The 15,859-nt window shown below is 44.9% G+C and overlaps 1 protein-coding gene across 1 annotated transcript in view; it reads right to left on the minus strand.

The window, feature by feature from the left end:
• DAAM2 (dishevelled associated activator of morphogenesis 2) overlaps positions 1-15,859 on the minus strand; it is a 308,732-nt gene that overhangs the window by 21,835 nt on the left and 271,038 nt on the right. The window contains exons 19-23 of the mRNA XM_040351813.1: positions 11,372-11,478; positions 7,722-7,810; positions 6,646-6,814; positions 3,657-3,764; positions 2,551-2,611 (exon numbers count right to left, since the gene is read on the minus strand). Of these exons, the coding sequence (XP_040207747.1) occupies positions 2,551-2,611; positions 3,657-3,764; positions 6,646-6,814; positions 7,722-7,810; positions 11,372-11,478 (534 nt within the window). The remainder of the gene's footprint in view (positions 1-2,550; positions 2,612-3,656; positions 3,765-6,645; positions 6,815-7,721; positions 7,811-11,371; positions 11,479-15,859) is intronic.

Here is a 15,859-nt window from a genome sequence, read left to right on the forward strand (position 1 = left end):
CAGAGTCAAACTCTGGTGAGTGTGATTTTCCAAGACCATCACTTGGGTCATCCACTTAGCTGATGTCTTTGCAGCACTACAACCAGGGTCGGGACAAGGGGTGGGCAGGAGGGGCACTGTGGCATCATATGAGGTGGGGGGGGGGGGCTCCACAAAGAGATTAAGGGGAGGGGATTTGTGTTGAAAGGGGGAATTTGAGGGGCGGCAGGGGGTAAGTATTGTTCTAGATGGGGAATTTTGGGGACTGGATGCTAAAAGTGGTGGTTTAGGGGTATGTGTGTTGGGGGAGGGGCGGGGGAATTTGTGCTGGGAGAGTGGTGGGATCTGGGGGGGAATTTGTGCTGGGAGGGGAGATTTGAGGTAGGGGGATGTGTACTAGGAGGGGAAATTTTCGGGGTAGAGGATTTGTGCTAGAAGGGGTGTGTTTTTTTTGGGGGGGGGGGCATTTGAACTTGGGGGGGTGCAAAGATTTGTGTGTATACCCAAAAAGGCCAGTAGATCCAAAAGAAAGCCAGTGGCAAGCCATCAAAACCCAACAGACATTGTTCCCGGACAGGCAACCATCAAGCCTCCCTGGGACCTCCTTCTCTGGCGCCTTTCTGGGGTGAACTGTCTCTATAGTTCAGCCCAGATCTGCCTAAAAATTAAGCCCTCACCTAGGACCTCCTCTGTTGACGCAACCGGACTTGATCGTAGTGAGTCTCCATGTTTAAGCCTAGATTTGGGTCATAATGAAGTCCTCATTTAGGACCTCCTCCTCTGCTGTCATGTTTCCCTCAAAATTGGGCTTGATCATAGAGAATCTACAATTAACCCCACTTGGGACCTCCTCCACTGTCACATTTCACCAAAAACTGAGCTTGATCGTAAAAAGTCTCTACGATTAACCCCAAATTTGGTTAAAAAACGAAGCCCTCGCCTAGGACCTCCTCCTCTGATGATGATGTGTTTTGCTCATAAATGTACTTGTTCATAGAGAGTCTCCATAGATTTGGGTAAAAATGAAACCCTCCTCTAGGACGATGACCTCCTCCTCTTCCTTTGATGAGTTTCGGCCTAAACTGGGCTTGATTGTCTACAACTTTGGGTGAAAAGGGTGAAAAATGAAGCCCCGCCTGGGATTTCCTCCACTGACACATTTCACCAAAAACGGGGCTTGATCGTAAAAAGTCTCTACGATTAAGCCCAAATTTGGGTAAATATATTGTCCATGCCCAGGACATCCTCCTCACTGACACGTTTCACCCAAAACGGGGCTTTATCTACAATTAAGCCCATATTTGGGTTAAAATTCAACCACTCCTGGGACCTCCTCTTTGACATGTTTCACCCAATCTGGACTTTATCCACAATTAAGCCCATATTTGGGTTAAAATTGATGGGCACAGGTGGGCATATTCTTATAGATCTGAGGCGGCGGAACGTATGTCCTTTACGTTACGCCGCCGCAAGTTTAAGTGGCAAGTGCCTGATTCCCAAACCACTTACCTGTAAACTTGCGGCGGCGTCGCGTAAAGTCCACCCGCGCAAGCCCTCCTAATTCAAATGATCCTGGTAGGGGGCGTGGATCATTTAAATTAGGCACGCTCCCGCGCCGATCGTAATGCACATGCTCCGTCGGGTAAATTACCCGACGTGCATTGCGCTAAATGACGTCTCACGGACGTCATTTGTTTTGACTGTAACGTAAATGGCGTCCAGCGCCAGTCACGGACGACTTACGCAAACAACGTTAAATTTTCAAATTTCGACACGGGATCGACGGCCATACTTAACATTGAGTACGCCACCTAGGGGGCATCTTTATCTTTACGCCGCGTATCGCTTACGGAAACGACGTTAAAACACTACGGCGGGCAAGCGTACGTTAGAGAATCGGCGTGACTAGTCATTTGCATATTCTACGCTGACCGCCACCTAGCGGTCAGCGTAAATATTGCAGCCTAAGATACAACGGCGCAGGCCGTCGTATCTTAGGCATGTTTAAGTGTATCTCAGTTTGAGAATACACTTAAACATAGGATCGGACTTACGTCGGCGTATCTGCTGATACGCCGGCGTAAATTATTTGAGAATATGGCCCAGTGTCAGCAGTTGACGGGGCACAGTGTCAGCAATTGACGGGCACAGTGTCAGCAATTGACGGGCACAGTAGCTGCGTTTTATGGCACAGGGATGGCAATCGATGGCACAGTGGCTGCGTTTGATGGGCACAGTGTATTTTTTTATTTTACAATTAGACTCCCATACAATAACATACCCATACAATTAGACTCCCATACAATAACATACCCATACAATTAGATGCCCATACAATAACATACCCATACAATTAGATGCCCATACAATAACATACCCATACAATTAGATGCCCATATAATAACTTACCCATACAATAACATACCTATACAATTAGACTCCCATAAAATAACACACACCCATACAACAACATGCCCATAAAATAAGATGCCCATACAATACCATACCCACACCAACAGTCCCCCATACAAGATACCCGCTCCCTTACAGACAGGTAAAGTGAATACTCACCGACTCCACAGCCCTCAGTCCATTCTTAATGTTGTGAACTTCCTTCTCCAACTCCACTAAGCTGAAGACAGAGAGAGATCACCGATCAGTATTATTTATTATTATTATTATTATTATATAACGTCACACATATCATTGCTGCACTTATCAAGGGTGCAACAGGGAATAGGCAGCAAAGGTAGAAAGGTTCTATCATTACAGGTATTATAAAATATGGGAACTTTATTCAGCATAGGAATTGTATCAATGCTGCTCTTTTAGTTACTGACACTTTTATATTTTTCTCTTCAGCCAATCACATGATTGCACCCTCCCCCCACACTGCTGTTCTAGCGCCTTTCTCTTTGTATATCTCATCACATGGACCAGCAGCCTCAGTAGGGGGCGGGGCTAAGCTTGACTTTATTAAGAAAAGTCTAGAGTAACATTTGACAAAAAATACTTATTTGGATCTGCCCATCACTCTGCTACAAAAGCGGACCTCGGCATTGTGTGTTATTTACTAATAGACATGTGCACTGCTGAAAAAATCGTCTATTTTCATTTTCATTTCATTTCTTTTTTAGCTTTTTTCAGAAATTCGAGAAATTCGAAAATTTGAAAATTCAGAATATATGAAATTAGGAAAATCCGAAAATTCTGAATTCGTAAAATTTAGGAATTCAGAAATTCGAAAACCCAAATTTTCCGATTTTCAAATTCAGAATTTCCTCAGCATTATTTGTTATTTACTAATAGACATGTGTACTGCCAAAACAAATGTTTATTTTCGTTTTTATTTCATTTGTTATTTAGATTTTTTCAAAAATTCGGGAATTCGTAAAATCCAAAAATTCGGGAATTCGTAAATTCAAAAATTCTGAAATTCCAAAATTCGTAAATTCAGGAATTCGAGAATCCAAATTTTCATATTTTTGAATTCTGAATTTTTTGCATTTTCGAATTGACAATTTTTCGAATTTCCAACATTTTTTGTCACACGGTCACATGGCTGAAAATAGGACCCTTGTGCTATAGTTTTGTCATTTGAGCCTTCTGGTCCATGTTAGATCAGACACAGACAGGGGGGGGGGGGGGGGGGAAATACCAGCGGAGAAATGACGCACTTGACTTTGGCGGCCTCTGAGAGGTGCTGCAGCTCATTCTGGATGTTGAGGATATCCGGATAGGTCCTTTCAAAGATCATAATTAGGTAATGTAAGAGGGTGATGTTCCTGAAAGAGAAAACGAGGGTCACATCATCGGAGGACATTACAAACAAAACCTGAAAATGTTCAGACAGGAAATAAAGAGATACAACGTAACATTGTTTATAAACATTGCTCACACAAGAGAAACTAATCAGCTTCCAGATATTTTTGGCGAAACTTAAAGCAGAGCCCAGGCAGTGGCGGCTGGTGCTCAAAATTTTTGGGGGGGCGCAAACGGAAAAAAAAATTGCAGCCTCACTGTGCCATCAAACGCAGCCACTGTGCCATCAATTCGCACCACTGTGCCATCAATTGTCACCACTGTGCTATGCCATCAAACACAGCCACTGTGCCATCAATTGTCGCCACTGTGCCAATTGTCACCACTGTGCCCTTTAATTGTCGCCACTGTGCCCATTGATGTCACTGTGCTCTTTAATTGTCGCCACTGTGCCCATTCATGCTGCTGTGCCAATTGTCCCCACTGTGCCTATTGTCGCCACTGTGCCCATTGATGTCACTGTGCCCTTCGTCGCCGCTGTGCCCTGTAAAATGCCCCTTTCCCCCCCGCCCAGCACTTACCTTTACTGGAGTCAGCCATCCACGTCCTCGACCCTCAATGTCTTCTCCCGCCCTCGATGACGCTTCAGCCAATCAGGTTACCGGTAGCCAGAACCGGTCAACCTGATTGGCTGAGACACCTGTCAGTCTTATCCAAGGAACGCACCCCCCGTGCGTTCAGAGGATAAGCTTCCCGGGGACCCGAGGGCTGTACTCGGAAAGAGCCGCTGGCTCTGATAGGCACTTCCGTACAGCCAACCAGCTGCCGTTATTCAGGTGGTCGGCGCTCAATGTCCGGCCATCTGAATAGACCAGCGGCAGCGGAGACAATAACATACATGTTATTAGTCAGTGGCGGTGCAGAGCCAAAGGGGGCGGCACTCCAGCGCTCTCTATGGACGAACCACCACTGATTAGGACACTTGCCTGTCCGCGAATCCAGCGGTGTCCTCACCCCAGCTGATTTTTGAATCGGCTGTCGGGTGCTGCCGCTGCCATCTCCACATGCTGGGCGCTCGCTGTTTACTCAGTGTTGTGTTAGGAAATCGAATATTCATTAGCTTTCCTAACACTGAACGGCCACTCAGCCAATCAGGTGCTTGGGTCTTTTACCTGTCACCTGATTGGCTGAAACGACAGGCGCTGCGATTGGACGCCACCTATCAGGCGTCCAATCATAGCAGAGGATGGGGAGAGAGGACGGGAGAAGACATTGAGTAGAGTGGGGGACACCGCCGTGACTCGCTGCCCCACCGAGACAAGGTAAGTGCCGGGTGGGCAGGGGATGCACACTGGCAGCAATTGATGGGCACAGTAGCGACAATTGATGGGCACACTGGCAGCATCTGATGGGCACACTGGCAGCATTTGATGGGGCACAGTAGCGGAAATTGATGGGCACAGTGTCAGCATCTGATGGGCACACTGGCAGCATTTGATGGGGCACACTGGCAGCAATTGATGGGCACACTGGCAGCAATTGATGGACACACTGGCAGCATTTGATGGACACAGTGTCAGCAATTGATGAGTACAGTAGCTGCGTTTGATGGCACAGGGGCGGCAATTGATTGCACAGTGGCTGCATTTGATGGGCACACTAGCAGCAATTGATGGGCACAGTAGCGGCAATTTATGGGCACAGTAGCGGCAATTAATGGGCACACTGGCGGCAGTTGATGGGCACACTGGAAGCATTTGATGGGGCACAGTAGCGGAAATTGATGGGCACACTGGCAGCATTTGATGGGGCACACTGGCAGCAATTGATGGGCACACTGGCAGCAATTGATGGGCACACTGGCAGCATTTGATGGACACACTGGCAGCATTTGATGGACACAGTGTCAGCAATTGATGACTACAGTAGCTGCGTTTGATGGCATAGGGGCGGCAATTGATTGCACAGTGGCTGCATTTGATGGGCACACTGGCAGCAATTAATGGGCACAGTAGCGGCAATTGATGGGGCACAGTAGCGGCAATTGATGGGCACACTGGCAGCAGTTGATGAGCACACTGGCAGCAGTTGATGGGCACAGTATCAGCAATTGATTGGCACAGTAGCTGCGTTTGATGGGCACAGGGGCAGCAATTGATGGCACAGTGGCTGCATTTTATGGTCACACTGGCAGCAATTGATGGGCACAGTAGCGGCAATTGATGGGCACACTGGCAGCAATTGACGGGCACACTGGCAGCAATTGACGGGCACAGTGTCAGCAATTGATGGGCACAGTGTCAGCAATTGATGGGTATAGTATCTGCGTTTTATGGCACAGGGACGGCAATTGATGGCACAGGGGCAGTAATTGATGGCACAGTGGTTGCGTTTGATGGGCACAGTGGCGGCAATTGATGTGTGTGTTTTTTTTTTCAGTTTATTTGCTCTCTCCCAAAAAATTTGAGCACCAGCCACCACTGGCCTTTAGTTTCACTTTAATCAGACGGGAGATATAGAGATACAAAGTAACATTGTTTATAAACATTGTTCAGGTGGGAGATATAGAAAGTTTTCAGCTCCCTCTATTGGCCAAAATGTGGTATATAACTGAAATAGCTCCATCAGAAAATCACAGCGATTGTGCTTTACTGCTTCTCTATTGGATATGTATCAGTCAGCTCAGATTGGACGGGAAATATCCTGTCTGTGCGGTTAATTGCTCTTATTTTAGTATTTATAATTATTAATGCATGTACTGCTTGATGTACAGTAAATCCCATTATATCACTATGACAATGTGATGAAAAAATAAAGAAAAATGAATTGACGTCATGAAATGACGAAACGCGCTCATCCGTACTCTTTCATACAATTGAAGGAAATTGATTTTCTCTCTCTCACCTGTCTATACTGGATTTGGTGTCCATGATTTTATTCAAACTTGCAACTTTGAATCCGAAGGCGTTTCCTCGCTGTCCTTTATTCATGTAGTTCCCGAACGCCAGGACCACCTCCAGGAGCTGCTTCAACCTCTTACTCCGGGTCAGTTCCTTACACGCCAGGAGAAGAGCTTGGAAGAAAATAAAACAAGCTTTATCAATCAGGAACAGAAGGTCAGGTATAGAAAAATTGAGGTTCCAATTATAGGCGGAGTCTGGCAGGTGGAGACACCCAGAGATTGCTATATATCTTGGGATCTCTGGACCTTCAACACCTGGGAGATTTGGGGGTTCCTGCCCACCTGTGTGTGTGTTCTGGCTCCTCCTCTTACAGTCTCCATGATATAAAATAAATCAAAATCCAGCAGGGATGGTGGAAACCCCTCATAATGGGCACAGCGGGTGTACAGACCCGGGAACTCAGCACAGGGATGGTGGGAACTCCTCATAATGGGCACAGCGGGTGTACAGACCCGGGAACTCAGCACAGGGATGGTGGGAACCCCTCATAATGGGCACAGCGGGTGTACAGACCCAGGAACTCAGCACAGGGATGGTGGGAACCCCTCATAATGGGCACAGCGGGTGTACAGACCCAGGAACTCAGCACAGGGATGGTGGGAACGCCTAATAATGGGCACAGCAGGTGTACAGACCCGGGAACTCAGCACAGGGATGGTGGGAACCCCTCATAATGGGCACAGCAGGTGTACAGACCCGGGAACTCAGCACAGGGATGGTGAGAACCCCTCATAATGGGCACAGCAGGTGTACAGACCCGGGAACTCAGCACAGGGATGGTGGGAACCCCTCATAATGGGCACAGCAGGTGTACAGACCAGGGAACTCAGCACAGGGATGGTGGTAACCCCTCATAATGGGCACAGCGGGTTTACAGACCCGGGAACTCAGCACAGGGATGGTGGTAACCCCTCATAATGGGCACAGTGAGTGTACAGATCCGGGAACTCAGCACAGGGATGGTTTTGTTCTGCATGTTGTAGTGACGGGTTCTCTTTACTAACTCTGTTTGCTCACCTTCCACCTTTGGTTTGGACTCCGCCAGCCTCTCCGGAAATTTCTTCTTGAAGAACAAAGCCTGCAGCCTCTGCTGGTAATGATCAATCCTGGAGAAGGAGATGGAAATATTACAGTATCAGAAAATTTATACTGAGCCTAACTGATAATATGGTTTGTTTAAAAAATGCAAGAAAAAAAAATGTCTTGTCATTCTCAAACCAATCAGATTACAGCTGTCATTTCTCTTCTACATGTTAAAAATGGTATCAGTTTCTGAACCTTTTACATTTTAAATTAAAGTTGAAGTTTAATTTGTTTATGTTTTGCCTTCCCTGACCCCCCCCCCCCCTCATCAATATGCTAATTTCTTTTTTTAAATAAAGTTTTCATATTTAATTCATATCTTATTATTATTTTCTGTATAAAATTATTATTAACATTTTCTTTACATACATTATTATTTTCTTTACTGTTATAATTTTCTCTACATATCCTATTATTTTTTTCTTTACATTATTATTTTCATTATATTATTATTACTACTATCATTTTGATGATATATCTAATTATTATTATTTGAGTGTTATTATTATTAATAATACAAATTTTATAATTTTCATTACATATCTTATTACTTTAATGTTATTATTATTACCATTTTCATTACATATCTTATTATTATTTTCTTGACATTATTATTATTATTATTATTATTATTATTATTATTATAACTGTTATTTTCATTACGTAGCATAATATTACTGTTATTTTCTTTACATATCTTATTATTCTTTTCTTTACATTATTATTATTACTGTTATAATTTTCACTACATATCTTATTATTTTTTTCCTTAACAAATTTTTATTTTCATCACATTCCTTATTATTATTTTCTTTATATTATTATTATTATTACTACTACTATTATCATCTTCATTATATATCTTATTATCATTTTCTTTATATAATTATTATTAATATTATTATTATCATCTCATCATATCTCTTATTATTATTGTTTTTCTATTACTCTTATTCCTATTATCATTATTACTACTACTATTATTACTACTAATTCAAATAGAAAAATATATATATATTTTATTATTCTACTCTTCTAATATTTTTCTATTCGAATTTGAGTTCATTCTATATGAATTTCGAATTTCAGAAAATGGAAGATGGATAGAAGACAGATAGAAGAAGCCAGGTCATATTCTATTGTATTTGATTCCATTCTGTTCTTTACTATTCTTGGATTTTCATTCTATTGTTTTATTATTTTATATTCTATTTTATTGCATTCTTTTTTAGAAATCGATTTATATTTTTTAGATTTTGATTCAAATTTGCTTTCAATTTTCATTCGAATTTGTTTTCGAATCAAATTGTTTTCGAATCCGGTCGAAATATTTTCGAATTCGACCGGATTTTTCTAATTCGGTCGAAAACGAACGAATTCCGAAAACGAATTTAACACATGTAACGAATCTAACTTAACAAAATTAATTAAATAACTAATTAAAACGAAACAAAACAATTTTTTTCCTTTTGCACATGCCTAGTGCCCCTATTAGTAGGAGGAATAGTAATCCCATCATTGGTATCAGTGGAAGAAAGAGTGACCCATTGTTGGTGTCAGTGGAAGGAATAGTGCCCCAAGGGCCAGATAGAAGCTAGCAAAGGGCCACATCTGGCCCTTGGGCCGCAGTTTGGAGACCCCTGACATATGCTATTATTTTCTTTATATTACTGTTATCATTTTCATCATCATGTTCATTACATATCTTATTATTATTTTATTATTATTATCATGTTCATTACATATCTTATAATTTTATTGTTATTATTAATAATACAAATTTCATAATTTTCATTAGATATCTTATCATTTTATTGCTATTACTATTATTTTAATTACATATCTTATTATTTTCTTGATATTCTTATTATTATTATTATTATTAATATAAATCTTATCATTTTCTTTAGATATCTTATTATTTTCTTGTTATTATTATTATTAATATTATTATTATTATTATTATATTAATTATTATCGTTTTTATTACATATCTTTTTATCATTCTATTGTTATTATTATTATTAATACACATTTTATCATGTTCATTACATATCTTATTATTTTATTGTTATTATTAATAATACACATTTTATAATTTTCATTAGATATCTTATAATTTTATTGCTATTACTATTATTTTAATTACATATCTTATTATTCTCTTGATATTCTTCTTCTTCTTCTTCTTATTATTATTATTATTATTATTAATAATATTATAAATCTTATCATTTTCTTTAGATATCTTATTATTTTCTTGTAATTATTATTATTATTATTATTATGGTTATATTAATTATTATCGTTTTTATTACATATCTTATTATTATTTTATTGTTATTATTATTATTATTAATACAAATTTTATCATGTTCATTACATATCTTATTATTTTATTGTTATTATTAATAATACAATTTTTTTAATTTTCATTAGATATCTTATTAGTTTCTTTATATTATTATTACTGTTCTTATTTTCAATACATACAGGGCCAGATTCAGGTACAATTACGTTACGCTGCGGCGGCGTAACGTATCCCATTTACGTTACACCGCCGCAGGTTTACAGCGTAAGTGCCTGATTCACAAAGCTCTTGCCTGTAAACTTGCGGCGGTGTAACGTAATTCCGCTCGGCGCAAGCCCGCCTAATTCAAATGGGGCGGGCACCATTTAAATTAGGCGCATTCCCACGCCGAACGTACTGCGCATGCTCCTTCCGTCGAAATAACCCGACGTGCATTGCGCTAAATGACGTCGCTAGTTTCGACGTTAGCGTAAATGGCGTCCAGCGCCCTTCACGGACGACTTACGCAAATGACGTGAATTTTTAAATTTCGATGCGGGAACGACGGCCATACTTAACATGTGTTACACCACCTAGAGGGCAGCCTTAGTTTTACGTGGCGTATCTCGACGGAAACAACGAAAATTTAGAGCGACGGGAAAAGCGTAAGTTCGTGGATCGCCGTAACTAGTCATTTGCATATTCTACGCCGACCGCAATGGAATCGCCACCTAGCGGCCGGCCTAGAATTGCAGCCTAAGATCCGACAGTGTAAGTCAATTACACCTGTCGGATCTTAGGGAGATCTATGCGTAACTGATTCTATGAATCAGGCGCATAGTTAGGACGGGCGGATCACAGAGATACGACGGCGTATCAGGAGATACGCCGTCGTATCTCTTTTGTGAATCCGGCCCACAGTATTTAGTTAGGGAGCAATAAGCTAGATAATGATGGACGTCCCCCAGCCAGCAAAAGGGGCGGGGCTTAGTCCAATTTGCTGCAGCTTCTAATGCACATGGCGAGAAGCTCACAGTGTGCAGTGGAATCAGAGGAAGCCGTTTCAGTCCGGGAGAGGAGCCGCTACAACTGTGCAAGACTGAAGCGAAGGTCGGAGGTCAGATGTATGATTTTTTTATTAGACTGTAATTGTATACAATGTATTTCTTTCTCTGTGAGAGAACACAGAGGGAGGGAACAGCGCCATCTGCAGGCCAGAGAAGTTTATTTATGTGCTGATCGGCTCTCATGGTGATCTGATGACCAGGAACCGTCCGTCTGCCGCTCATCTCACCTGCTCATCTCATACAGGAATCGATCGGCTCTCGCCATGCGGTCGATCTCATGCTTGTGTTCTTCCAGCAGGTCAATGTCGCTCTTCTCCGGGATGAATTTCAGGAGCTGGTGGGACAAAAACAGACAGACCCGTCTATTAGATGAGCGGTAATGTACAGGGATGGTGAGAACCCCTCATAGTGGGCACATCGGGTGTACAGACCCGGGAACTCAGCACAGGGATGGTGGGAACCCCTCATAATGGGCACAGCAGGTGTACAGACCCGGGAACTCAGCACAGGGATGGTGGGAACCCCTCATAATGGGCACAGCGGGTGTACAGACCCGGGAACTCAGCACAGGGATGGTGGGAACCCCTCATAATGGGCACAGCAGGTGTACAGACCCGGGAACTCAGCACAGGGATGGTGGGAACCCCTCATAATGGGAACAGCGGGTGTACAGACCCGGGAACTCAGCACAGGGATGGTGGGAACCCCTCATAATGGGCACAGCGGGGGTACAGACCCCGGAACTCAGCACAGGGATGGTGGGAACCCCTCATAATGGGCACAGCGGGTGTACAGACCTGGGAACTCAGCACAGGGATGGTGGGAACCCCTCATAATGGGCACAGCGGGTGTACAGACCCGGGAACTCAGCACAGGGATGGTGGGAACTCCTCATAATGGGGCACAGCGGGTGTACAGACCCGGGAACTCAGCACAGGGATGGTGGGAACCCCTCATAATGGGAACAGCGGGTGTACAGACCCGGGAACTCAGCACAGGGATGGTGGGAACCCCTCATAATGGGCACAGCGGGTGTACAGACCCCGGAACTCAGCACAGGGATGGTGGGAACTCCTCATAATGGGGCACAGCGGGTGTACAGACCCGGGAACTCAGCACAGGGATGGTGGGAACCCCTCATAATGGGAACAGCGGGTGTACAGACCCGGGAACTCAGCACAGGGATGGTGGAAACCCCTCATAATGGGCACAGCGGGGGTACAGACCCCGGAACTCAGCACAGGGATGGTGAGAACCCCTCATAATGGGCACAGCGGGTGTACAGACCCGGGAACTCAGCACAGGGATGGTGGGAACCCCTCATAATGGGCACAGCGGGTGTACAGACCCGGGAACTCAGCACAGGGATGGTGGGAACTCCTCATAATGGGGCACAGCAGGTGTACAGACCCGGGAACTCAGCACAGGGATGGTGGGAACCCCTCATAATGGGCACAGCGGGTGTAAGGACCCGGGAACTCAGCACAGGGATGGTGGGAACCCCTCATAATGGGCACAGCGGGTGTACAGACCCGGGAACTCAGCACAGGGATGGTGGGAACCCCTCATAATGGGCACAGCGGGTGTAAGGACCCGGGAACTCAGCACAGGGATGGTGGGAACCCCTCATAATGGGCACAGCGGGTGTACAGACCCGGGAACTCAGCACAGGGATGGTGGGAACCCCTCATAATGGGCACAGCGGGTGTACAGACCCAGGAACTCAGCACAGGGATGGTGGGAACCCCTCATAATGGGCACAGCGGGTGTACAGACCCGGGAACTCGGCACAGGGATGGTGGGAACCCCTCATAATGGGCACAGCAGGTATAAGCAGAATAATAATGGGCACAGCAGGTATAAGCAGAATAATAATGGGCACAGCAGGGTATCATGGGGTTAAATCTGCCAACATTTGGAATGTGACTTTTGGGCGGAATGACCGATAAAGAAAAACGTTTTGCTTGGAGTCGACACCAAAAATAAAAATAGACGCCCTCCAGGCAGAGATGCGACCTCCTTGTGTCGGATTGATGAGGGGCGTTTAATAAGCTTTGTCTATGAGAAGAAGAAGGATATTCATGTATCAGACGGGCCCCGGGGCCCCCGGGCGACATTACTGTATAAAATCATTTATTAAGAGGAATCCTCATGCCACGAGTCTGACCTCCCCCTCCCCCCCAATTACTGATGTCTGCTGCCCCAAGCTGTCCGGATAGCGGTCTGGAGTGAGATGACGAGACGGGTGACAGCGGCGGCGGCGGTTGGGGACGAATGTCTAGAAATTAATGACTTCCTCTATGGTCAGCGCTGAGTACATTAGAAGGAGTCAGCGATTCTTCTGTGTGATCGTCATTCTTATATACCGAGTCTGACTGATCGGCATTTGTATCAGAAGGCAAGCCGCTCAATGTTCCCCTCCGATCGTCCAACACATTCCCCCCCAATATAGAAATCCCACCTCCGATCGTCCAACACAACCCCCACAATATAGAAATGCCACTCCCCTCCGATCGTCCAACACACCCCCCCCCCCCCCAATATAGAAATTTCACTCGCCTCTGATCGTCCAACACAATCCCCCCCCCCAATACAGAAATCCCACCTCCGATCGTCCAACACAACCCCCCCTAATATAGAAATTCCACTCCCCTCCGATCGTCCAACACAATCCCCCCAATATAGAAATTCCACTCGCCTCCGATCATCCAACACAACCCCCCCCCCCCCCCACCAATATAGAAATTCCACCTCCGATTGTCCAACACAACCCCCCCCCAATATAGAAATTCCACTCCCCTCCGATCGTCCAACACAATCCCCCCCCCCCAATATAGAAATCCCACCTCCGATCGTCCAACACAATCCCCCCCCCCAATATAGAAATTCCACTCCCCTCCGATCGTCCAACACAATCCCCCCCAATATAGAAATCCCACCTCCGACCGTCCAACACAATCCCCCCCCAATATAGAAATCCCACCTCCGATCGTCCAACACAACCCCCACAATATAGAAATGCCACTCCCCTCCGATCGTCCAACACAACCCCCCCCCCCCCAATATAGAAATTCCACTCCCCTCCGACCGTCCAACACAATCCCCCCCCCCCCCCAATATAGAAATCCCACCTCCGATCGTCCAAACTCAGGAAAAGAAGAACAAAGATTCCTGACTGTAAAGAGTATTCCACGTGCTGGCTGGTTTATCAAGTATTTAGAGTGTAAGCTCCTCTGGTACAGAGACTGATGTGACTGGCTCAGTGATCTCTGTACAGCACTACGGTATATGTCAGAGCTATATAAATGTATAATAATAGTGTGATGACTGTGGGGGGGACATTAGAGTGTAAGCTCCTCTGGTACAAAGACTGATGTGACTGGCTCAGTGTTCTCTGTACAGCACTCCGGTATATGTCAGAGCTATATAAACGTATACCGCGTGGGTGGGACATTAGAGTGTAAGCTCCTCTGGTTCGGTGTTCTGTGAAAAGCAAACAATAGTAAAACATTTTTTTAGGTGAAGTTCTTCTCTCTGAATGATTGGTTGGGACATCCCAGTGGTGGGGACATTGTCCCATGTGTAACACGCCCATTATTACGTTCGCTGTCATCGCACGGCGAGTTGCAGATTTCATCAATGACTCTCTGAAAAGGAAATTTTTAGAGGCGTGTGATCCCCCCCCCCCCCCCCCGAGTCTCTGCGGCAAACTGGCCGCAACGCAAATGCGTCTCTCAGCCTGAACTAGGGTGACCACAACTCCAAACTGCCATTCAGGGACACCCCCCCACTTTCACAAATATGTGCCAATTTTAAAAGCTCATATGCAAGTAATTGACCATAATAGGGGTATGGGGGTCCGGGTACTGCCTTGGGGAGACAGGTATCAACTCGGGTATGCTAATTAGCTGTCTACACGTGTTTGTCGCATTCTGTTACGTCGTCGCTAATCGGCTTTTCCCGTCGTAAAGTTGCGATTGCTATTTAGGTGGTGTAAAATTAGACAGCCCATGTTAAAGTATGGCCGTCGTTCCCGCGTCGAATTTCAATTTTTTTTTTTTTGTGTAAGTCGTCCGGGAATATGAAAGTAAGTAACGCACGTCGCCGTTCAAAACATTACATTGGGTGACGTCATTTCGCGCAAAGCACGGCGGGAAATTTCCAAACGGAGCATGCGCAGTACGTTCGGCGCGGGAACGTGCCTAATTTAAATGGTACACGCCCCATTTGAATTAGGCGGGCTTGCGCCGGACGGCTTTACGCTACGCCGCCGCAAATTTACAGGTAAGTGCTTTGTAAATCAAGCACTTACGCTGAAAACTTGCGGCGGGGTAACGTAAACGGGATACGTTACGCCGCCGTAATTCTACATGAATCTGGCCCTATAATTTCATAGCGATCTCCTCGGCCAATATTTTCTATAGAGATGATAAAAAAAAAACGTATATTTCCGCCGCTGCCAAAACCAGAAGCTGCGGAGACAGCAGACAGTCTGCGAGTCTCACTTTAGAGCTCGTTAGTGTAGGACAGGCTCTGGGCCCCGGGACCCGTCTGAAGGGCTGCAGACCACAAAGAACGTATTGTGTGTAAAACAACACCGACTTAGTCAATAAAAACTCCAATCTCCGTAGAGGAGCTCCTGAATCCTGCGGATAACACGTTGCGCGATTCGCGTCCCCCCCCCAATAGTCTGAATGCGCTTCACAAAGTAAGAA

The sequence above is a fragment of the Rana temporaria genome, chromosome 4 (genome assembly GCF_905171775.1).
Source record: "Rana temporaria chromosome 4, aRanTem1.1, whole genome shotgun sequence".
Taxonomy (NCBI): Eukaryota; Metazoa; Chordata; class Amphibia; order Anura; family Ranidae; genus Rana; species Rana temporaria.